The sequence below is a fragment of the Drosophila tropicalis genome, unplaced genomic scaffold (genome assembly GCF_018151085.1).
Source record: "Drosophila tropicalis isolate 14030-0801.00 unplaced genomic scaffold, ASM1815108v1 contig_527, whole genome shotgun sequence".
Classification (NCBI taxonomy): Eukaryota; Metazoa; Arthropoda; class Insecta; order Diptera; family Drosophilidae; genus Drosophila; species Drosophila tropicalis.
The window spans coordinates 703,428-729,524 of NW_027172999.1; the positions used below are offsets into that span (position 1 = coordinate 703,428).

At 38.8% G+C, this 26,097-nt stretch overlaps 1 protein-coding gene across 1 annotated transcript in view; it reads left to right on the forward strand.

The window, feature by feature from the left end:
- The window catches only part of RnrL (Ribonucleoside diphosphate reductase large subunit), a 63,108-nt gene that overhangs the window by 26,069 nt on the left and 10,942 nt on the right, over window positions 1-26,097 (forward strand). The window contains exon 3 of the mRNA XM_068287377.1: window positions 8,285-8,462. Coding sequence (XP_068143478.1) covers window positions 8,285-8,462 — 178 coding nt within the window. The remainder of the gene's footprint in view (window positions 1-8,284; window positions 8,463-26,097) is intronic.

The following is a 26,097-nucleotide window of genomic DNA, read 5'->3' on the forward strand; positions in this document are numbered from 1 at the left end:
TGATTTTGAAATCAAAGCTGGTGTACCGCAAGGCAGTGTACTCGGCCCATTGCTCTACCTGCTGTACACTGCAGACTTACCAACGTGTTTAGGACTTACAACGTCCACTTTTGCCACTTTTGCCGATGACACGGCAATCCTCAGCAGATCCAAATGCCCAATACAAGCCTCTGCGAAATCAGAGGAACACCTCAAGGTGGTAGAGGAATGGCTAGCAACCTGGCGTGCAGAAATGCAAACATCACATTTACGCTTAACAGAAGAAAGTGTCCAGCTCTTTAGCTAAACAACGTACCAATTCCTCAAGCCGTGGATGTCACTTAGCTTGGCATCCACCTAGACAGAAGACTAACTTGGCGCAAGCATATCGAAGCAAAAAAAGTCACAGCTTAAACTGAAAGCGAGAAGCTTACATTGGATCATCAATGCTCGGTCCCCTCTACGTCTGGAGAATAAAGTCCTCATATCCGTACTGAAACCGATCTGGACTTACGGTGCCGTACTATGGGGAAATGCAAGTACCATCGATGTCAACATTATACAAATGGTGCAGTCGAAGATTTTAAAATCAATCACCGGGGCTCCGTGGTACATACGGAACGACAACATTCAAAATGATCTAAATATACCTAGCGTAAAATCTGAAATAGGTAGTCAACAACTGAAGTATTCTGCGAAACTGGATGCACACCCTAAAATTCTTGCCAATTCCCTTACGCGAACTAATAATAGAACTCGTCTTAAAAGAAATGACAGACCACCCCAATAATAAGTGATTAGGGCCGCCTGTAATATCCCCAGGATTTATTTTAAGTACTTACTAGATTAAGAAAAATATCTGAAACTTGTTGTTAGGCTCTAATTTAAGAGTAGATTCAACAAATATATATTAAACGTTAAAAAAAAAAAAAAAAATGTTTAAATGACAAGTCCGGTTTCAACCAGTTCACCGTTTTGCATTTTTTTTTTGTTTTTTGTACATAGGTTATTTTCTGTGTACTCAGTTCTTCTAATATTTTTTTTCGTCAACGTTCCGCAGGTCATTGGAGTAGATGACGCCTCTTAAAGAGTTCAACGACTTATGTTCGCTTGCGCACACTGAGAAGTCGTAAAACTGTGTTATTTTAATTAGTCGCTTCGCTTGAGTTGTGCCTTTTGTCTTCGACTTCGTGACGAGTTCGATGATGTTATGTTTTTGCTGAGCGTTTAACTTGTGCACTTATTTCTTTGTACTTGCAATGTTGTTGTTTCTGTAATTGTTACCACTGGCGGTGACGATTGATAGCACGTCTTTACTCCGTGAAACTTCGACTGAGACTCTCAGCAGAAAATTAAATTTGGTGTTGTTATGGACAATGATCAATAATCCAATATGCCCCTGCTTTGATCTAGGATATGGACAATTTATGCGAATAATTTTCCTGCAGTTCATTTTCACTCGCATGTTCGGTTCGTTTATAAACATATTTACTGACTACGCGTAAACCAGCAATCTTGTCCGTGTCTTGTCATGTTTTGAGAAACAGGACAGTGTAAGATTTCACATGAGAAAGCCTTTATGTTAATTGCCCATCTACCGGAAAGGTCCTTCTAATCCATGTGCCACTTTAGAAAAGGGTGATCGGTAACGACTACAAAAGTTTGTTACTCAATGTATGCTCTAAATTTCTTTAATTACTGCCTTCGGGATTAATTTGAGCTAACATACACCCTATACCAAATCCGCCAGCGAGACCTAAAAATCTTTTTAATTGCTTCACTGATGTTCTAACCGGGAAGGCGTTTATTGCATTATTCACATGTCCGTCTCCTATTGGATATTATTATTATTATAAAGCCGAGGTATTTAATCTCCTACATGGAGAAATTAGACTTAGCTACATTAATCGTAAGATTCGCTACCTCATGTATTTAAGCAATATGCGATTCAAAATCTTTAGAAAGAATTATCAGGTCACCACGTAAACAAATACACTTTTGCGCAAATATGACGGTATGACACGGTTCATAAGCTACAAAGGCATCACTTTATATTGGTAGAATGTCCGGTCAGGTATTGTGAAGGCGAGGTATTGTCGTGAATTTTCCTCTAAGAGAATTTGCCAGAAGACTTCATGTTCAGTATAGAAATGAATCGAGCAGGTCGCAGTCTGTGATTGATTCCATAATTAACGTAATTAAATCTTCGTTTAAATTATGTCCTGCCAATGAACGAATTCTATATAAAAAATCCCTGAATGCATTCCCTCTTTAGAACCATAATATTTTATTTACCAACTTTGCATAATGGTTGCTACTTTCCCTAGTGACAATCAAATTTGCTGGTGCCTTTTATTTGAGTTCTGAGAATTTTGCGTGTAGTTATAGTTTTTCTCTGGTCTTGGTGACGGAATTATGAACGATCCAGCACCTTTCTGACCCCATTGTTTGGTTTGTCGATTCAAATAGATGCCAACGTATCGTCAATAAGCAAAGCATAATGTTTTACTGTTCCTTTTGTGCTTGGATAGTTGTTTGTATCAAACAAGATCTCATGCCGACCCCTCTCTTTTGAACTGTTCCCTGATTACGAATGGGTTTGACCTTGGTCGCAGGTCCACCAGGTCCTGAACTAGTATTATGCGGGATCACAGGCTGAGTTGTGGGCTCACCTGATTTCCAAGCTTTTTGGAATATTTGATCTCACAAGTTGTTTCACCATACAATTTTAAAGTTTTTTGGCAAATGCTCTCTTGACTGTGTCTAACAGACATTATTAAAAAATTTTTCAATAACTTTAAATTAAATTTTTGGAATCCGCCATCAATTTACAGAGATAATAAAATTTACGTTCTCGCCTAGTCATACAAACATACGTGATAATATGCTTATCTATGAACGGATTGCATTTATCCGTAAGACATATGTAGTTATAAGAATCGATTAATACACACACATAACTGAATCAGTAGCAAAGAATCACAAAAGAAATTATAATTAATTATTATTAATTTGAAGTAGTCCACTGGAAGACCAAATCAAAAACTTTTTATTGGTTTTTATCCAATGCATTAAAAAAAGTAAAGATGAGAAAAAAAAAAAAGTACCCCTCTTAAACTTAAATACTGATTACGCCCTTGATATTAGAAATACTTATATCCCATGAGCTTAATTAATCAAGCCTTTTACCGCTATCCTGATATCGGTGGGTACTTATAAGAGTTCAGAAATTACCTCTATTGATCGTGTAAACATAGATTTAAACCGTAATTTTGACTTCAACGTTGCGAATAGAAGTGTTGTGTGAAATTAAAATGAACAAGTATCCGAGAACATAACATATTCCTTTTTAAAGATTCAGTTTTCTGACTTTGGTTTTGTTAAATGGTATATAGGCATATGAAAACCGAAAAAGTTCCTTTAATTTCACTAATTTTTATTCCCACAAATTTGGCTGTTCACAAAAATAGCAGTGTTTCGATTAGCTGCGAAAAAAGCAAATAAAAAGGTTACATATCTGCCAGTATTAACCTTAATTTATTAGATAATTATGTTCTACTACTGTTTGCGACAACTAACGCTAAAATTTTCATGATGGTAAGAAGAGGAACGCATTGCTATGCTGAGAAGACGTAGTGGATCGAAAACCTTGGAAAAAAAAACAAGGTAAAACTTTAAAAAAAAATCCAAATTTTAGTTGGATGTTCTGCAAAAATGGTGTCTGCTGCCCTAGGCTTCCAAAAAAAACCCGAAGGACGTGGCGTAAAACGGGCGAAAACGGTTTCAGATGACTGACACTTTGTACGATACTGCATATCCAATCTGTTTGCATATTCTTATTTAGTCAAACATGATCTAATCCTGGCAGTAATGGATGTCACTTGTCGGCGCAGACTCATAGAACAATAGATAAACGGGCGAAGTCCTAGGAAACTCCCACTCTTGACTTAGAAGCATATAAAAGCACGTTTATATTTTGATAAAACTCCATATAAATCATCCAATTGCAAAGTGGGTAATATTCTCGGGCAGACGACCGCAGTGTAGTTTTGTTTGGTGGTGCAAGTTCTAAACAGTGTACGTCGCCCAGAATATACAGAGTATACCACCCAAACCACACGCAAACAGCGGTTAGGCTATAGGTAATGTTGTGGCCTTGTTTCTCGTATATTGGACTTAGTCCGTCCGTCAGCAGATCCCAGCTTTGCAGGATTCGGTGCGGCGCAGGTGCCGAACAAATATTACCAATAAGTGGTTCACAACTATGTATTAAGTTCTCAGACCCAAAGGTGACCTGAATTTGAAGTTTCAAATAATTTGGAAACGACAGATTTTAATTCTTAGTTGTCACTGCTATTTTTATGAACAGCTCAAAATGCCCTTTTCTTTAATATTTTGCTCATTTCTAAAAATGGAGGCTTTTTGTTCAGTCCAAAATGGTAGAAATTTTATTCTATATAAATATAGATTATGAATTTAAAAAATATTGGTGCAATTATGGTCTTTTTAATATCATTTAACAACTTTGAAGTCAAAGCTTAAGGGCACTGCTATTTTCGTGAACACAGCTTTACGAGCCCCAGGTCATCGGATAACTGCTACGCATGCAAAAACTCGCAAAACTAAAGGATGATCTATTAAAGTGTTCAATTTGCACAGTTGCCAGTACCTCATTCGGAGAACATTCCAATTCCAAGATGTCAAAGCCCTACAGAACCTGAAGAGTGAGTATCAACGTATGAGCCATCGCAAATCGATAAAGCTAGCGGAAGAGACACGATGAGATTTTGGACTTTTTCGAAATAAACGAAAATAATACGTTGGGTTAATGGACCATATGAATTGCGAGTACAAACCAGAGAGATGACGATTGTTTACTGATTCATCCAGAAAATAGTTTGAAACTGCTATATGTAGATATCACGAAAAATCCAGTTTCCATTGCTATTAGTACCAACACAAAGGAAACCTACGATTCAATGAAACTAATTTAATTTGGGATTGTGTTCAGTATAGAAAACATCCATGGAAGATATGTGCTGACCTAAAACTTGTTGCTCTACTCAGTGGCTTGAAAGCGGGTTATACGAAAAACATGTGCTTCATTTGTCATTGGGATACCAGATTTCCCGGTAACCAATATGAGAAGCGGTATTGGAAGACTTGGACAGAGTATAATATAAATGTTGCAGATGTGATCCTTACCCCACTGGCTAATAAAATTTTACTGCCACCACTTCATATAAAATTGGGAATTGTCAAAAATTTTATTTAAGCACTGTATCGGGATTAACGCGATTCAATGCTTGTCACAAATATTTTTAAGATTGAGCGTGGCAAATATAAAAGAAGGTATTTTATGTAGTTTTTTCTTTTAAAAGTTGAAATAAACTTATGACCAAAAATTTCATTCTAGGTGTATTTAATGGACCAGATATTAGAAAGCTAATTAAAATTAAAGTAAAAGATGGCGTGGAACTGTTAAAGCTGTTATTAACAACTGCTTGGGAGTGCGCCATACTGAAGATTAGCAAGGGAATGTGGGCAAATTGTAGTGTCAATCAAATACATGGGTGTAAAGATGTTTTTAAAGTTTTATTTTCTTGTTTTGGACGGAGAAAGATTTCATCATACAGAACAGTGGTATTTAATTTAGAATTTAATAAATAAACCTGATAAAATATAGTTATTATATTGTTGTTGAGTATATAATTGGCAATTATTACATAGACTGTTTATAATTATTATATTTTAAAAAATCGACAAAAAATTAAAACTGAGTTGGTAACTAAGAAGTTAAAAATTATGACAACAGCAAGACTAGACTAGTTAGGCCTTTTTTTTTTTTATATTGCTTGTTTTTGTAAATGAGGGACTCCAAAATGTTAGTAATTTGATTCCATATTAATATAGACCATAAATTTAAAAAAATATTGCTGCATTTATGACTTTTTAAATATGATTTATCAACTTTGAAGTCAAAGCTTAAGGGAACTGCTATTTTTTTTGAACACAGCTGTATATATGCGATGCAAAGCCAACCGAGATGCACAATTTGAATAAACGTTCGGACAAAGAGGTATGAACAAAATATTTCGAATTTGGCTTTTGGATCTCCACTTCATGCGAAATAAGATTCTTTGAATACTTTTAACACCTCTCCTTTAAGTCGGTCATAAAAATGTGACAGGTCAGAGGGCCCAAACAAAAACAGACAGACTACCTTGTTGCAAGCATACATATGTACATACATACTAAACTACTTGTTTTAAATAGCTCAAAAATTGATTTAGTTTATTTGTGATTTGTTAAATTTTATTAATTGGGGTTTATTTGTTAGTTGGGTTTTGCAGCTACAAATACTATTTAAGAGGCTTTGTAAAATTTGTATTACTTTATTATTTTTGGCCGCTCTTCCTTACAAGCGGAACCACTGTGCTATGGCAGAAATTATTCACGCCACCAAGGAGGCGGCCGTGGAGGTGGATATCACAATAACAGACAGAACTCAGATAGCCAACAAAATACCAATACCAGAGGAGTTCGAGCCCTAACAGGGATGGAAAACCCCAATACCCCTTAGAATTCTTAAGAAACCAGAAACACACCATTAAAGTTTAAATATTCAAAATAAATCTAAATCGTAGCTGTTTCATACCACGTAGACTCAGTTGTAGCCACCTCACAAGTACACTACTCGTAGACACAGGAGCAGACATATCAATTCTTAAAGCCTCACAGGTTCTCCATACGCTCATCGACACTACAAATAAAATAAAAATTAATGGAATAGGACACGAGTTTACAGACACACAAGAAACTTGAAAAACTTTCAAAAAACTTCCTATCCTTCAAACAAAATTAAGACTTAAATCAGATGAACCTACATATATTAAAAATTATAGAATTCCACACACACATAAAACAGAAATTTCGAAACATATGTACAAATTAATTAATAGAACCTTCAGCATCATACAACAGTCCCATACTGTTAGTAACAAAGAAATATCTTACGGGAACAAATGATAAAAGATGGCGTTTAGTGATGGATTACAGAAGCTTAAATAAAATATTTATTGCAGACAAATTTCCCTTGCCAAGCATAGATATTCTTGTTCAATTAGGCAGAGCCAAATAATTTTCTTGTCTTGACAAATCATAACTACACCAAATTTGCCATAAAAGAAAATGTGCACAAAAACAGAAAAAAATAGGAAAGAATAATTATAATTATATACCTTCTAATCTTTGACGTGACGGTCGTGTTTTTCATAGCTCCGAAGTTTTTATCAATATTTATTGTTTCTCTTAATTTTTAATTGTGCTTAGTTTATTCACGCTTTCGCTGGTGTGGTGTGGTTGACAACCTTGTGTTTTATTTGCATAATTTGCCAAATTAATTTTTATACCCTTGCAGAGAGGGTATAATAGTTTTGGTCAGAAGTGTGCAACGCATAAAAGGAAGCATTTCCGACCATATAAATTATATATATTCTTGATGAGCATGACGAGATGAGTTCAAAAAGCCATGTCCGGCCGTCTGTCCGTCTGGATCAGCGCAAACTCCTCCTAGACCGTAAGAGCTACAGAGGTGCTATATAGTGCACAGGTTGTATGTCTGGGATTCAGCCGGATCGGACCACTATATCATATAGCTCCCATACAAACGCCAAAGTCACGAACAGTGACTTTTCTCAATAACGTCGTTAATTTCTGTGGTATTGTCGAAACTTATTGTTGAAACTTAATATTAGAAAGTTTATTACGTATAGAAACGACTGTGCCAAATTTGATCAAGATCGGGTGACTATATTATATAGCCCATAGAAACGATCGGTCGAAAACAGTAACTTTTGTAAATAACTTCGTTACTTTTAACGCGATTGCTTTCAAATTAAATATTTGTTAGTTTAATATATCTGTTAATGACTGTGCCAAATTTGATAAAGATCGGGTGACTATATCATATAGCTCCCATAGGAACGATCGGTGGAAAACAGTGACATTAATCAATATCCAAGTTATTTCCTATGATTGCCATTCTTTCGCAAACATAAGCCTTTTTAGATAAAACGTTCTTCCACATTGATGGCTAATAGGTAAGGAAAGAGTTACCAAAAAAGTTGCAAGGGTATTCAAACTTTGACGCGGTCAAAGTTAGCCCCGGACCTCTACCTCACACCTTTTAATTTCGAGAATAATCTACTACTTGTCTAATATGAAAAACACCAAACTTCACGTGAAACGTGTGTCCTGTTACTTTGAAAAAATGTGACTTAAACATGATGGCTTTTTTTTTTAGGTTTCAATTACGCTTCAAGTAATCAATGGACTATACTGTGGTGTAACTACTCAAGAACTGGATAACTTGGCTGCAGAAATTGCAGCCGGTTTAACTTGCAATCATGCAGACTACGCAATCTTAGCTGCTAGAATAGCTGTTTCAAATCTTCACAAGGAAACAAAAAAAGTGTTTTCCGGTAAGTTAGTGATCTGTCTTACAATATAGTTGGAATTTTGAATAAACATTCTAATATCTGTTCATAATTATTGTTTTCGCTTAAGAACCCAAAAGACCCTGTAACCAAAAAGCGAACAACAATTACATTTTCATTATGTTCGTGAAAAAATTAAATTAATTTAATTCAAAAACATGGTTTTATTTATTAAAATTCGCACATACAATTGAGTTTCATAATATACCATGATTATTACTAATGAGATAGTTAAACCATGCACCAATGGGGTGGAATGGTATATAAAAGTCGACAAAATGTATGTAACAGGCAGAACGAAGCTTTTCTATCGGTATCAACTGGGAATTACCTCTTAAAAACGATGCCAGTTGTAGTGTCCGATGTGTCCGGGCAATTACCCATTCCAATGGGAATTGCCGATAGCTTCAAAATTATCGAGGGCCCCGTGAACAAGTTGACTGCTGCATTGGGTGATTTGTCCAACGTTGCTGCTGCGGCTGACGCTTCTGGACCATGGCCCGTCGTTGGCACACCACCAAAAAGACATATATTTGTTTCTAGTCTAGACCCTGTTGTCCCATCTGATGATGTAATAGCCTATATTCGGAAGAAAGTTAACGTCTCGAATGTTGCGGTGAAAAAGTTTAAATTTTCTTATTCTCGGGACATATCGTCCTTTAAAATTAGTGATTCTACCAATACCTTTGACGAAGCATATAATAGTTAAGGAATATACTGTAAAGAAGAAAAATCGGCAACCGATTCGCCTGCCAACAACAACAACTAATACTATTCCTGCCAAATCAGCATCTGCTGGTGTGTCAAAAAACTAGCTTCGTCCCTTAACCTGGATTACCAGAACGTTAAAGGGCTGAAATGCAAATTTTGTAATCTCTATGTAGATAGTCTTTCTTTTGAACATAACATTCTAGCTTTTACAGAGACGTGGCTAAAACCTGATATTGCTGATGCATCGGGTTTTTCCACAATTTTTTATATATTCAGACGTGATCGAATTTCTCGCATAGGCGGTGGTGTTCTGATAGCTGTTGATGCTGCTTTATCATCAGAAATGAGTCAATTTTCTAGTACCCATTAGGTTGAGTTCGTCGGTGTTAAAGTAAATTTTAAATCTTTTAATGCTTTTATTACTTGTTCCTATACAGTTTGTGTCCTCTATAGTTTCTAGTCAAGACATGCTTATAGTTTTAGGTGATTTTAATTTACCTGCTTTAGCATGGGCACTAACAGATGAATCTACCATGCTGCTGCCTTCTATGTCACATGACTTTATTGATGGCCTTCTAGGCCTATCTTTATCTCTGTCTTAAATTCTAATAGAAAATCGTTAGATCTTCTTTCACGCCACCGGGTGAACAGCAGAGAGTGAGGGGTGGGTTTTTTTTACTGAGGAGGGTGACGAAGGGTTCTCCTGTAAATCGCCATATTCAATCCAGTACGAGCATCCAACCCGAACACCCGTTCTTGCTTTGCGTTCTTCTTCTCGATTGTACTTTTTTCCAACCCGAATCACTTCTCGTGTGTGTCGGGACATCTTGTAATTTAAAGCAAATAAACCATCATTAATTTAAACGAAGTTCTCGCGCGTTTTAATTGCATTACTCACACACTAGACCCCTGAAGAAATTGTCACCCGCCAACCACTTGTGGCTTATTTGGATCCTTCCGCTCCTCCACAAACATTGGTCCTTCGAGCCGGATATCTTTCCGCTATTCCAGCTTGTATCGGCGGTATTCCTGATAAGTACAACATTTCTTATTAAAAATCTCATTCACATTATATTCCATTAAAAACTTATAAACGTATGAGGTTTCCCGCTCTTCCATAGCGACCTACACACTTTTGTATACTTGTATGTACATACCTGACCTGTCCCAAAGGTTATATGGTATTTCTCGATCCTTTTTGTGTTTATGAAGTGCATTTTTTTCCATTCGTCGAAATTCTGATTGTCCAAAAGTCCAATTGCATAGCAATACATACATATGTATGTATATACATACATACATGTAAAAACAGCTGTTTTCTAACCTGCAAGTAGAGGTGTTTAATAATCGAGAATTTATAAAGTACCACTTACCTTTACTTAAAGTGTAAAGCACACTCCACGGGCTGAACATTAGTCCAGCGGCATAAATTATTTATGCCAAATAATTTGTACATCCATACATACATATGTACATACATATTTACATACATATGTATGTAAAATTTTTGACGCGGTAAGCACACTCATACGTAACTACATATGTCCACATACAATTTGATTTCACCCACACAAAATTAATTGCAGCCACTCCGATTGGCTTTCCGCAATTTAATAATTCGAAACCTACATAATTAAAGCAGAAAATCGTGATCTTCGTTAAACAATTTAAAATTAATTAAATTCACAAAACATAAACAACGGCAGAACAGCTGACTCCGAATAGTGCTCACACTTGAGCCAAGCCGTGACTCGGTCACGACATCCATTTTTTCCATCGTGATTTTCGTATTGTGCAAGAAAAATATATTTCAATCGACTGATTGAATTTAATTCGCAAAATATTTTCTATAGAAAAATAAGTACAATTTTATTCATACGGAATTAATATTTTGTCTTGTCTTGGTGCATTTAGATTTTTCCTCACAGATCCATGCAATTCATCTAGTCCGTTTAATGAAAATTAATTTCGATTTTTTTTTTTTTCATTGAAAAGTTATCGGCACTCCCAATCCTAATGATCTCAATTTTTCCATATTTTTTAAATACTCTTATAAATTTCAAGATATTTCCACTAATTTCATTTATGCTATCTATGCTTATTCATTAAAAAGAGGTGACATTTTTCCTTCTCACTCCTCTATCCTTAAATTATACAGTCCACTTACAGCTTCGTTTCGATCTCCTCGCTTGAGAGCTCTAATTCCACGAAGTTGTTTGTTTCCATTCGATTCGTAATAGCTCAGAGAACACTCTACGATGTCTCTTTCCGACTTTGTTGCCGTGTGCGAGGCATTAACGGCGTTCGAGGCTCGCGAAGCCCAGACTTTAGCTGACGATGTGCCACTCGTCTCCATTACAATACACTTAGACCAGCTTAAGTCACTTTGGGCAAAAGTCGTGGCGGACTTTTTACGATGCCATAAGGACTTGACAGCTCAAAAGAACGAAGATAGTCCGAAGCACATAGCTACAATCAAAGCTAAACATTAATATTGTTATATGGTATATGTGCGAGGCGGCACTTTGTTTGGAGAGCGAATCGAGCAGTTGTCCGCGAAAATGGCTTCCCCACCAGTCAGGCTCTCCGTCGATTCCACCCACCAAAGCCACACAGTTCCCCCGTGCGAAGTCGAAATCTTCAACGGAGACAGCCTGGCTTGGCCTACATTCCGTGATTTGTTTACCGCGATTTTTATCCATAATCCAAGCCTATCACAAGTGGAGAAACTTTACCACTTAAGTTGCAAAACTCGCGGTGAAGCCAGAGCCATTGTTTCTAGGTCACCCTTGACCAATGAAGGGTTCCAGTCCGCGTGGGATAACCTCACTGCGCGATACGAAAATAATCGATTATTGATTATGAGCCAAGCCAAGCAGCTTCTACAGATCCCAGCTGTAACCCAAGAGTCTGGCAAAGCCTTGAGAGAACTGCAGTCGTCAATTGAAGGTTGCTTAACCTGTTTTGAGCTTTCCAGGGCTCGTACAGACAATTGGGATATCCTTCTCATAGCAATCTGTACGAGCAAAATGCCCAAATCCACCCTTCTGTTGTGGGAACAGTCGGGGACGACCTAAATCGATTCTTAACTGATCGCCACCGTGTATTATAGGCCACAGATGTTCTTCAACCAAGCTGTAGCGGTCAGACCTTTCCATCCGTAAGCCGAAAACCTACGGCACGAGCTCAGGCCTTTTCCGCTCAAGTGCAAGAGAGCTCAGCACCTGATGCTTGTATAATTCCGAATCCTGCGTACTCCGATTCTTCCAGCAGCCCTCATGTAAACGTGGGAAGTTACTTCGCCTCCACTCGCAACACTGGCCTCCTGGGTACTGCGAGGGTAACTATTCATCATCGTGGCAAGCAGTTTCAAATCCGCGCTTTGATTGATATGGGATCCGAAGGGTCCTTTATTTCCCAAAGAATGTTTGAATTGAGTAATCCTCCAAGCTGCAAAGTATCAACTAGCATTCGCGGCATTGGGCAATGCGATGCTGGTAGCGGCGACAAAGTGTGCCGCTTACAGATTTTTCCTCCTGACGAACCGCTGCGACAGTTCCAAGCAGTCGCCGTGGTGCTGCCTAGTGTAGCTGAAGCACTTCCGTCCCGCGCCTTCCCGAATAAGGTGAAGCAGGATTCGCTTGACCTTCCGCTCGCTGATCCGCATTTTCACCAAAGAGCTCCTGTGGATTTGGTGCTTGGAGCCGAGCTCCTTCCCACTATCCCTGGGGAGCGAATCATCAAGAATGTTGGTGATTCTTTCGTGGGGATCGAGACGATGTTCGGATGGGTTCTCTGTGGATCCGTTACTGGAAAATCCAGAAGGTCTCGGTCCACCTCCTCCAGCAGTCCGAAGATGTCTCTAAGGGCAGCAGCACCATCCGATTTAGAACGCAGTTCACATTGCTTCAGGTGCCGCGTTTGTCAAGGGGCACACGCGCTCCGTCAGTGCCGACAGTTTCGAGGACTACGAACTGATGACAGGCTACGGGTAGTCTTGAGAAACGGATACTGCCCGAACTGTTTGGCTCATGAGCATTCCAATGGTTCCTGCAGGAGCACAGCAGGATGCCATCGATGTGTCAAGCAACACCACACGCTCTTGCACATCGACAACTCTGTCCCGTACATCCAACCCAAAGAGCAAAGATCCGAAAGGCACCGCCTTTCATTCGGGCTTCTATCCAGAGGTCATCAGCCATCGTGCCGCCTACTCCATCTGCATCCAAAGTTCCCCCTCCATCTCCACCCGTGTCTTGGCGATCCAGAACGCTGCCATCCCCCATCCTTAGACATGTCCAGCGAGGCAATTGCAACTTGTTGCAAGGGGGGGCGGTATGTTCACGCCACCGGGTGAACAGCAGAGAGTGAGGGGTAGGGTTTTTTCACAAAACCGAATTCGGTCATACTGAGGAGGGTGACGAAGGGTTCTGCTGTAAATCGCCATATTCATCCAGTACGAGCATCCGACCCGAACACCCGTTCTTGCTTTGCGTTCTTTTTCTCGATTGTACTTTTTGCCAACCCGAATCACTTCTCGTGTGTGTCGGGACATCTTGTAATTTAAAGCAAATAAACCATCATTAATTTAAACGAAGTTCTCGCGCGTTTTAATTGCATTACTCACACACTAGACCCCTGAAGAAATTGGCACCCGCCAACCACTTGTGGCTTATTTGGATCCTTCCGCCCCTCCACGAACAGATCTTAATTTTGTATTGGATTCATCTTTTTGTCATGTTTCTAAAATCGAACCTTTTGTTTTCAAATTTCAACCTTTAAATTTAAAAATTGATCTGTTTGCGAGTTTTTTTTAAAACAATTTATTCCTCAACCGAATATCGAGAGCCCGTATCTCTATCATTTAGAAAAGGCTAATTATATTTTCAGTCCAGTGATTGAAGAAAGTTCTCTTCTTAGCGAACTTAAACTAGTTAAACCTGTTTGTTCTCCGGGGCCAGATGGTCTAGCTAAATGTGTACTCAGGTTTTTAGCGGACGTTGACAATACTATGCGCAGTACGTTCAAGTGACCCCTAACTAAATAGGAAAGGGTAGATGTTTTAAGTATATTAATAGAAGACTCTGAGCCGATTACAAGGAATAGATGGTTGTAATCAGAGCAGAGGACCCTAATAGGTTCATGCATGGCATAGTTACAAGAACAACGACTAAAAGTTAAAGGTATAATAGGATATGTCTACTCCGTCTACTTGGTACCGACAGATTAACCTGAGACAATAACTCAGGCGAGTCAATATCACCAATTAGGAGCTTGTGCATAAAAATAACACTAAGCATAATTCAACGGTTAATTAAAGAAGGAAGGTTAATCAAAAAAAGTCTACTAAAATACGAAGGCAAATTGACGTTGCGATCCCAGCTTAAGCGAAGAAGAGCAAATAGCAAGAACTAGCATTGAACGGATTCAAGTCTAGTCTGGTACGACTCATATTGAGGTGACCAAATGCAAGATCCATACTCTAAAATAGAACGGACAAGCGAAGTAAAAAAAACTTTAGTTGCATAGGGGTCGTCAAATTCTTTTGACATATGGGTGTTAAAATTTAACTTATGTAATAAGTACGCCCAAATCACTCATATTGTTTAGACGTTCCAAAAGACTATTGTTTAGAAAATAAGTGACCAGTTGAGGAGAGTTACGAATTACCTTACATTTGATAGTGTTAAGATTTAATAGATTAAACTGGCACCAGGATTGAAAGTTTTTAAGATCAGCTTGTAGCCGACTAAATGAATCTGTATCTGTATTGTATTATAAGTAAGACAAAGCTTGACATCGTCAGCATACATAAGCACACGCGAATGAACAATGACTGATGGAAGATCGTTAATGAATAGTGTGAAGAGCAGAGGGCCAAGATGACTACCTTGAGGTACACCAGACGTCACAGGAATGGAATTGTAAAAAGAAGACTTAAAAAGTACCTTCTGTTTTCTATTTTTGAAATATTCTCGCACCCAAGAAAGGAAAAGATGTGGAAACCCAATGTCGTTCAGTTTAGAAAGTAATGGAGTATGATTAACGGAATCAAAGACTTTGCTGAAGTCATTTTTGAACCGTTTGATAATTAAATATCAAAGAAGCTAACATCGGCTATGCCGATGTGTATAAACCCTTGCAGTCCTTGACAATAATTATTTTACATGTTCAAAATTTGTTTTCTGCAACTCAATTCATCAATATACAAACAAAATAATTTTTCTCTTCATACTACAATTTGTTCTTCTTCTTTCCTCATTCCCTAAGCGAAGCAACGCACGCATACCCATACAGTTTATATAGCGTTGCGTCTGTGTGTGTATGCATGTGCTCTGTTGATTTGATGATGACGTAGTAGGCAGCAAAAAAAAATTTTTTTAAATTATGGAGGCAAAATAGTAAAGTATACTATCCCTGCGCGCAAAAATAAAAAATCGATTTTCAATACGATGGTATTGCTCATGTCGATCTAGTCTTATCTTTGCGCGGGATTTAGCTACCCTTACCCTATGCAGTTTACTTCTTTGCAAGCGAAGCAATTGAATTGGTGCAGACCGCGACTCTCCGGCTGGCAAACGGCTGGTTCCAACAAGAATCATCTGCTTTGCCTTAGCCGCTCCGACGCACGACGACCCAAATTCGCTTTTTTAGGAGGCATTATTTCGTTAGTAACTTTTCGTTTGTAACTGAAACAGGAATGAATGAATTTCCTACAACGTGGTTGACATGTAACTGCCCCCTCCTACTGCGGTCGATACACGGAAAGCCGGTATATAAACCCATTTTATTCGCGCTCGCGTAGATTTTCTTAATATTTTTTTCCGTAAGAACCTTCTCCTAATAATAACAAACAGAACAAAAAAAGAATTAGTGAAATCGGTCCAGACATTCACGCGTGATCCCGTGACCAAGGAAAACGGGTTTCATTTTTATACCCTTGCAAAAAGGGTATATTAATTTTGGTCAGAAGTGTGCAACGCATAGAACGAAGCATCTCCGACCATACAAAGTATATATTCTTGATCAGCACGACGAGACGAGTTCAAATAGCCATGTCCGTCCGTCCGTCCGTCCTTCGGATCAACACAAACTCCTCCTAGACCGTAAGAGCTACAGAGCTGAAATTTTGCACGTAGGCTTGTATATACTGCAGGGGTTGTATATCTCGGATTCAGCCGGATCGGACCACTATATCATATAGCTCTCATACAAACCCCAAAGTCAGTGACTTTTCTCAATAACTTCGTTAATTTCTGAGCTATTATCGTGAAACTTAATATTAGAGAGTTAATTACGCCTGTAAACTACTGTGCCAAATTTGATCAAGATCGGATGACAATATCATATACCTCCCATACAAACGATCGGTCGCAAACAGTGACTTTTGTAAAAACCTTCGTTACTTCTAACACGATTGCTTTCAAATTAAACAGTTGTTAGTTTAATATATCTGTTAATGACTGTGCCAAATTTGATCAAGATCGGGTGACTATATCATATAGCTCCCATAGGAACGATCGGTGGAAAACAGTGATTTTAATCAATATCTTCGTTATTTCCTAAGATTGTAGGCCATTCTTTCGCAAACATAAGCCTTTATAGATAAAACGTGCTTCCACATTGATGACTAATAGGTAAGGAAAGAGTTACCAAAAAAGTTTTTTTTTTTTTTTTTTTTTGCCTGTTACGTGCGAGCTTAAGCAGATAACTGCCCACCTCCCACCCGACCGACCGAGGGGTGCAGCCGTATAACGCACGGCGCGAATTGAAAAAAACAGAAAAAACAGACAAACAAATAATACTATAGCTATCTATTAACTAAATGGGATAGGATAGATGTTTTAAGTATATTAATAGAAAACTCTGAGCCGATTACAGAAAATAGAAGGTTGTAATCAGAGCAGAGGACCCTTAAAGGTTCATCCATAGCATAGAAGAACAACGACTAAGGGATAAAGGTATCAAAGGATGTCTACGCCGTCTACATGGTACCGACAGATTCACCTGAGCTAATAACTCAGGCGAGTCGATATCACAAATTAGGAGCTTGTGCATAAAAATGACACCAAGCATAATTCTACGGTTAGTTAGGGACGGAAGGTTAATCAAGAGAAGTCTACTAGAATACGAAGGCAAATTGACATTGCGATCCCAGCTTAAGCCACGAAGAGCAAATAGCAAGAACTGCTTTTGAACGGATTCAAGTCTAATCTGGTGCGACTCATATTGAGGTGACCAAATGCAAGATCCATACTCTAAAATAGGACGGACAAGCGAAGTAAAAAGAACTTTAGTTGTATAGGGGTCATCAAATTCTTTTGACCATCTTTTAAGGAAACCCAGGACACTCATGGCCTTTGCGACCGTGGTGGAAATGTGGGTGATAAAATTTAACTTATGGTCCATAAGTACGCCCAAATCATGTATATTATTTAAACGTTCCAAACGGCTATTGTTTAGAAAATAAGTGACCAGTTGAGGAGAGTTACGGAAAAAAGTCATTACCTTACATTTGGTAGTGTTAAGATTTAGTAGATTAAACTGGCACCAGGATTGAAAGTTTTTAAGATCAGCTTGTAGCCGACTAAATGAATCTGTATCTTTATGAGTAAGACAAAGCTTGACATCGTCAGCATACATAAGCACACGCGAATGAACAATGACTGATGGAAGATCGTTAATGAATAGTGTGAAGAGCAGAGGGCCAAGATGACTACCTTGAGGTACACCAGAAGTCACAGGAATGGAAGCGGAAAAAGAAGACTTAAAAAGTACCTTCTGTTTTCTATTTGTTAAATATTCACGAACACAAGAAAGGAAAAGGGGTGGAATGTCGCCCAGCTTAGAAAGTAATAGGGTATGATTAACGGAATCAAAGGCTTTGCTAAGGTCAGTATATATTACATCAGTTTGTTTACCATTTTCGAAAAATGGCAAAAATGTTGTAATTGAGAAGTTATAATTTTCTCAAAAGCTTTCGGAATAGCGGACAATTTTGAGATACCCCTATAGTTAGTGGATTCGGACTTTTTGCCATTTCTATGCAGAGGAATGATATACGACTCCTTCCAAATAGATGGAAAAGAGGAAGATTCGACAGACAATAGAAACAATTTTAAAATGGGTTTACATAATGCGTTTGCACAGAACCTGAGTACGCATCCAGGAAGACCATCTGGTCCCGGAGAATAAACAGGTTTAACTAATTTAAGTTCGCTAAGAATAGAACTTTCATCAATCACTGGATTGAAAATGCAATTAGCCTTTTTTAAATGATAAGGATACGGACTTGCTCGATATTCCGTTGAGGAATAGGTTGTTTTGACAAAATTCGCAAACATATCGGCAATTGCCTGATCAGTGCTTGCTTTTTTATTTTGAAAAGACAAAAAATATGGGTGCACAGAGGTCTTACGTTTAGAATTAACAAAGTTATAAAATTGTTTAGGGTCGGAAGAAAACTGAAGCTTACACCGCTGAAGATAATTCTTATAGCATTGAGTATTAAGCATCATGAATTTTGAACTAGCGACTGTATACATAGCATAATCTGATGAACGACGTGTTTTTTGAAACTTCTTATAATATCGTGTCTTCACATTTTTCAAATTGGATAACTCACGAGAAAACCAGGGAGGTTTGTTAAGCCGCTCCAGCCTACCAAGAGGCACACAAATATCAAAGAGTGAATTCAGAGTATCATAGAAGAAACGAACAGCTGAGTTCATATCTCTACAATTGTACAGATAAGACCAATCGGTTGTAGTAATGTTTTCATTAAGGCTGGCAAAGTCAGTCTTACGAAAGCACCTAGTTAGAGGTAACTCATTTGAACCAAGTAATGGGGAAAGCAAGGGCAATTCAATTTTTAAATTTAATGTAGGATGAAATTTGTCTTCTGGAAGAACAAATGGTTCGATCCTAGAAACCTCACAATAAGAGAAATCCAATACAAAAATAAGATCAAACGATTTTCTATTAGAATTTAAGACTGGATTGACTTGGGATAAAGATAAGCCTAGAAGGCCATCAATAAAGTCATGTGACAAAGAGGGCAGCAACGTGGTAGATTCATCTGTTAGTGACCATGCTAAAGCGGGTAAATTAAAATCACCTACAACTATGAGCAAGTCTTGACTGGAAACTAAGGAGAAGACAAACTGAATTGCCTCTAAATGATTTAAATATACCACCATGTCTGACAATGGTGGAATATAGGAACAAGTAATCAAAGCATTAAAAGATTTAAAATTTACTTTAACACCGACAAACTCGATCTCCTGGGTACTAGAAAATTGAATCATTTCAAATGATAAAGCAGCATCAACAGCTATCAGAACGCCACCACCTATACGAGAAATCCGGTCACGTCTGAATGTAGAAAAGTTTGTGGAAAAAACCGATGCATCAGCAATATCAGGTTTTTGCCACGTCTCTGTAAAAGCTAGAATGTTATGTTCAAAAGAAAGACTATCTACATAGAGATTAAAAAGTTTAGATTTCAGCCCTCTAACGTTCTGGTAACCCAGGTTAAGGGACGAAGCTAGTTTCTTGACACACCAGCAGATGCTGATGTGGCAGGAATAGTATTAGTTGTTGTTGTTGGCAAGCGAATCGGTTTCCGATTTTTCTTTTTCACAGTATATTCCTTAACTAGTATATGTTTTGGCCAAAAATCTTCTCGACATATAGTGTCGAAGATATTGGCAGAAACACTAATTTTAAAGGACGAAATGTCCCATGAATAAGAAAATTTAAACTTCTCCACCGCAATATTCGAGACGTTAACTTTCTTCCGAATATAGGCTATTACATCATCAGATGGGACAACAGGGTCTAGCCTAGAAACAAATATATGTTTCTTTGGTGGTATGCCAACGAGAGGCCGCGGTCCCGAAGCGTCAGCCGCAGCAGTAACGTTGGACAAGTCACCCACTGCAGCAGTCAACTTGTTTACGGGGCCCTCGATACTTTTTGAACTATCGGCAATTTCCATTGGAATGGGTAATTGCCCGGACACATCGGACACTACAATAGGCATCGTTTTTAAGAGATCATTCCCAGGTGATACCGGTAATTCTTTACTAATAGCATTCACAACCGGGCTCTTAAACGAAATCAATTGCTGTACATTAGGAGTGGACGGTGCATGAGACCGGTCGGGGACGATAAGAGACGCCGGTGGATCTACAGATACAGAAACACCCCAAGGACTGGTCCTTTTACGTTTCGGAGACTCATTCATAAGCGATAAACTTCTGAACTGAGTCTCCACCGCAGTAAACTCCGCTTGGAGTTTATTAAAACCTGCCTTAAAGTGTCAAAACTATCTCTAGTCCGCCTAATGAAAGAGCGCATCTCATTCTCGACCTCTCGGCAAGCATCACATCCATATTTTAAGCCACCACCTTTAGCAATAGACTCCTTGATTCTGCCTGTGTAACCTGCACACTTAACGTGAACCGCATTGTCACACAACCAACAAAGAATATAATCATGGGAGTCAACCGCATTAGTGGCAACTATGCAATTATTTTTTGAGCAGACAACCATTTTATCAAAAAGTTTAATTTAATTAAAAAAGGAAATACAAAAAATAAAAATTATAAGGGTAAGAATTCTGTGTATAAGAATATACTGACCAGTTCTGACACAAGGGTTAATGTGCAGAGTAAGCCTTCACAACTAGAGAATAAAAAGAGATGAAAGCACAAAAACAAAAACACGTATCACAGAGTCGCGGGTAGGCAAAAGACGAGAGCGCAAATCAATCAGGAATAGGAAAGAGCGGGAGAGCGCGTCAAATTGAACACATGCAACAACAATTTGTACGCAAGAGCGCGAGAGTTATTTAAAACGGTAAAGACACAAACGCAAAAGAGATAAGCAAAACAACAACACCGCTAATGCAAGTATTGTTCTAAGTTTTGATTTTATTTAAATTTAAACAAAAGCGACAGCAAGAATTCGCGAAATGAAAATAAAATTCGGATGTTGAAATTATTATTAAATAAACCGATAATGAATTTAAGAAATTTGTAAAAGTATTTAATCGCGAGAAAAAAATAAAAATTGATAAGCGCAAAAAAAACACGTCCGTCCTCTGCAACGAGTGAAAGTTTATAAGTTGCAAGGGTATACAAACTTTGGCGCGGTCGAAGTTAGCCCCTGCCCTCTGGGTATATATATGTATACATAGGGTCGGAGAAGCTTCCTTCTGCCTGTTACATATGTACATTTTGGCGACATTAATATACCATTTCACTCTATGGGTGTATGGGATAAAAAATATAACGGTAATTTGGTCTTATATGTTGAGCTAAATAAACTCAGTAAGAAAAAAATATGAGCGCATGAAAATAAGGCTGCAAACATAGTGCGGGCTGAGACGAAGACGAAGATGAAGAAAAAAGTTGCAGACGAGAAACACTGCAGAACAAATTATATGAATTCGCTCGACCGCAAGCATAGTGCGCGCTCAGACGAAGATGAAACGCAAGCAATCATCTTCAAACGCTGCTGTATTGATTTTGAAGACGAATCGCTTGCTATTTTAATAAAAATGCAACCAATTCTTCTTGCATTATGCAACCTATTAGCTTACTCGCACTGCAAGGAATTTGTCCGTAATAATTACTTGTTGGTTATAATATATGCTTTTTCTTTGGTTTGGTTGTATCCCACCGATGTTAGAAGGTCAAGCAACAAATTTTAGGAACCCAGTAAGATTGATTTCTGATAGAGGCGCGGCTTTAATGTCGCACATCTTCCAAAAATATTGCATTTATTGATCACCACCGGAGTACCGCGAGGCACTGGGCAGGTTGAAAGGTTACATCACAATATTGTTATTGAATTTAAAGGAAAGTACCTGTTATAAGGTAACGGCAATTAAAAATCATGGAAGATATGATGTAAAGAAAGTCGGACATCAGACTGCAAATGTCGGAATATATGAATATGTGTCGGAATATATAAAATTGTTGGGACCGTCATTCGGGTCATTCGGTTGTGCTGTCAGAAGGGCCGAATGTGGGAAATGGCGATGAGAGAGCAGAATCTAAAGTAATAGAAGAGACCAAAAAACAAGTATTGGCCGAACATTCCAGTAGTAGGAGAGAGACCAGAACAGAGAGCAGGACATATGATCATTATATAAGTTGGGGAAGAGCTTGTTAAAAAGACCGTAAGTGATTCCTGAAGAAACTGTTAATTTAGTCGCACGTCAAGGTCCATAAGTAGTCCAGTGTTAATTTTATAAGAGTGTGCGTTAAATCTTAACAATATATTGAACTTGATTGTCATCAAACAAGCATATTAATAAATAAATAAATATAGTAAGGATCATAAACTTGATTGTCATCAAACAATTAACATATTAATAAATAATTAAAAATATAGTGGAAGGATCTGTTTGGCCTCCAACTGAAGACAGACTCTCTTTGCTAAAAAGAGAAAACGAACGAAGAGAAAGAGAGAGAGAGACCAAGAACAGCGCAAGTTACTTTGAAGTGACAAACTTGGAGATCCGTTACTTCAATTGTTTCTTTCTTATTTCTTCTATGGAAATTTCCAGAACTTTGAATTTTGTAAAAGCCAGCGTGGTTTGCTGTACTTGATTTTACTCTTGAAATTACTATCGTTCGATGCGGTTGCACCTTCTGTGCCCGCCGACAATTGTACTATATTTAGGTTAAGAAAATAAAGCTTCTGAATTGAAGTCATCCTGGTCATCTCATTCCTTCCCAATCGCAAGTGCCTCAAAGCCGCCTCGTTGGAAATCATCCGAAGGCCGCATCATATAAGACGAGCAGTTTGGGGCTCCGCAAGGGCGCAGCCGTTAACCAACATATTTATGGTGCCGAAACCCGGGAGGAATGATCTTGGCGATTGGATTTAGAGTGTGATTGCCAGTGGATAGACTGATTCGGGTGAGTACAATTTTTTTGACAAAGACATCAGAGACTGTTTCGAAGAAACCTACATAATGGGAGTAGCTGAGATTCGAAATGAGTTGCAGAGACATAAGGATCGGAGAATCCCGGCGTCGACTGCATTTGATGAGTCTTGTTTGCATCAGACGGTGCATGAACAAATGGGACCATGTTTGGAGGAAGTGAAACTCCCAACAGTTAAACTGCCTACTTTCAGCGGCAAATTTATTGAATGGCCGGCGTTTAAGGAGGTATCTCTAACGAGAGTACACCACTGTGACAAGCTGACGGACTTACATCGTTTTCATTATTTGAAGGATTCATTGGTTGGAGACGCAGCTAAGGATATTGAACATCTAACGCTAATAGCGGCGAACTATGAAGTGGCTTGGAGAATGCTGATGAATTTGTATGATAACAAGCGAGTGTTATTTTTGCATTACATTGATGTATTCGATCAGCAATTACCAATAAAATATGGAGATGCGGAAAGTTTGAGAAGATTTGTGCAAACTTCCCGCTCATGTGTGAATTCATTGGGGAAGACTGGTGTGGATGTGCGACAACAGTCTGAAATATTAGTGTACTACATGATGAAGAGATTACCGAATCAATTAAGAGTGGATTGGGAGCGGTCAATATCTTCAACGCAGAATCTGCCGAGCTTTGAGGAGCTCAGTCAGTATCTTGAAACACAGTACAGAACAATGATTACGGCGTCAGCAGGTAATATCGAGGGAACTCTATCACGGGATAGACATCGGAATGCAAGGTCAGGTGTACATGGGTTACGAGTTAACCAGAACTACACAAGGGCTTCATTTGTTACTCGAGAGACAGACCTATGCATTGTGTGTCAAGGGGATGCACACCTTATCGGAGTATGTAAGCTATTCCAGGAGATGAGGCTATCGGAACGAAAGGCATGTGTAGTGAGGCATCGACTGTGTTTTAGATGCCTTAGACCAAATCACCGAACAGATTCATGTGACAGTGCGGTAAATTGTGAAAAATGTCAAGGACGGCATCATACACTACTCCATGTAGACAAGTCAAGATGCGAGAGGTCGCTTGGCACACTAAGAAAGGGAGTTATCCCAACAGTATCTGCGAATGCTTTAATTGGAAAGAGTACAACAGAAACTGCGGTAAGGCATAAGGACGAGGTACAATAGAAACTGCGGTAAGGCATAAGGACGAGGTTTTATTACCAACAGCAATGGTGTGGGTAGAGTCGATAGACGGCTATCCCTTACAGTTTAGAGCGTTTTTGGATCAAGGTTCACAAGTTTCGTTCATTTCAGAGAATGCAGCTCAGCAGCTACGTTTACGGCGCAAACAGGCTCACATCACGACTACTGGATTAGCAGATACAAAAATTACAGATGCGGCAGCAGAGGTGAAGCTAGTCATAAGATCAATCTACAACCCACATAGGAAATTCAAGCTGCTCGCGTCAGTAATAGCTCTAGGGAGTAAGCGCATGCCAATCAAACGACTGCCATATGAAGAGTGGACTCATCTGAAGGGCTTACCGTTGGCCGATCCTAACTTCTTCAGTCCACAAGGAGTTGATATTTTGCTGGGAAATGTCATCTACGATGAGCTGATGTTAGGAGAAGTGCATCGAGGAATACGTGGTATGCCGCTGGCGCAAAATACACATTTGGGATACATTGTATCAGGAAAAACGAATCAAAAAGCTGGTAGGAGATCGTTCTACACCATAACGGTACGAAAGAAGGAAGCTGATGAGATACTTGAACAATTGTTATGTAAGTTTTGGGAGCTTTTGCGAAGATTTCTTCGTTAAGACACATAGCCGAAAGCTATGAAAAAATGTACAGATGTATTAATATTCCACCCGACGACGCGCAGTACCAACGTATTCTATGGAATCCGGACACTAGCGATTATGTGGCAGAATATGCCTGCACAACGGTATTGTTTGGAAGGAGCTCCGCACCTTATTTAGCCATGAGGGTTATGAAACAAAACGGAGGATGTCAAGAACCAATTGATTTGAATGCTTCGTAGTGGTACATTCGAACTCCGGAAGTGGGCGAGTAATTGCCCAAAGCTATTAGAGAACATACCAGTTGAGCATCAAGAATCAAGCGTATTGTTACATATGGAAGGTAATGATACTGTTCGCACTTTAGGTCTATACTGGAGTCCCAAATAAGATGAGTTCCGTTTTGCTTTGTATGTCGTTCCACCAATGAGTTCACCTACAAAGGGGACAATACTATCAGCAATTGCACGACTGTTTGATCCCATTGTATGGCTTAGTCCGATGATTATTACTGCCAAAATTCTCATGCAGCAACTGTGGAAGGAGAAACTTGGCTGGGATAGCAAACTACCGGACACTATTAAGAGAGAATGGGAGAAATTCGTGAAAGAGTTACCAAACATGGTAACTATACGAGTACCACGGCATGTTACATGGGGGCTACCGGGTGGTGTGGCTGAATTGCACCTGTTTTGCGATGCCTCGTCACGAGCATATGGAGCTGCGGCTTACTTGCGCTTCCCAATTGGAGAGTACAAGTATCACACAGAGTTGCTATTGTCAAAGGGTAGAGTATCGCCAACTAAACAAAAACTAACCATACCTAGGGCAGAGTTATGTGCTGCGCTTGAAGCAGCCAAAATGTATAAGTATCTAAAGGAGAATCTAAGAATTAACATTAATTATTCGAACACTATTTTTGGGTCAGATTGTATGATAACCATCAGTTGGATCCGGGGTGGAGCTGCCAACTGGAAAGTATTTGTGTCCAATCGAATAAACAAAATCCTGGAAATCTCAGACAAAAGGCAATGGAGACACGTCGCCTCGAAAGATAACCCTGCAGATAATCTAAGCCGTGGCATGAGTGCATCCAAGTTGGCGTCGTGTGAATTATGGTGGCATGGCGCATCAAATGGCCTTGTAATGCTATTGATCAGGATTCGCTGTCGGTTGT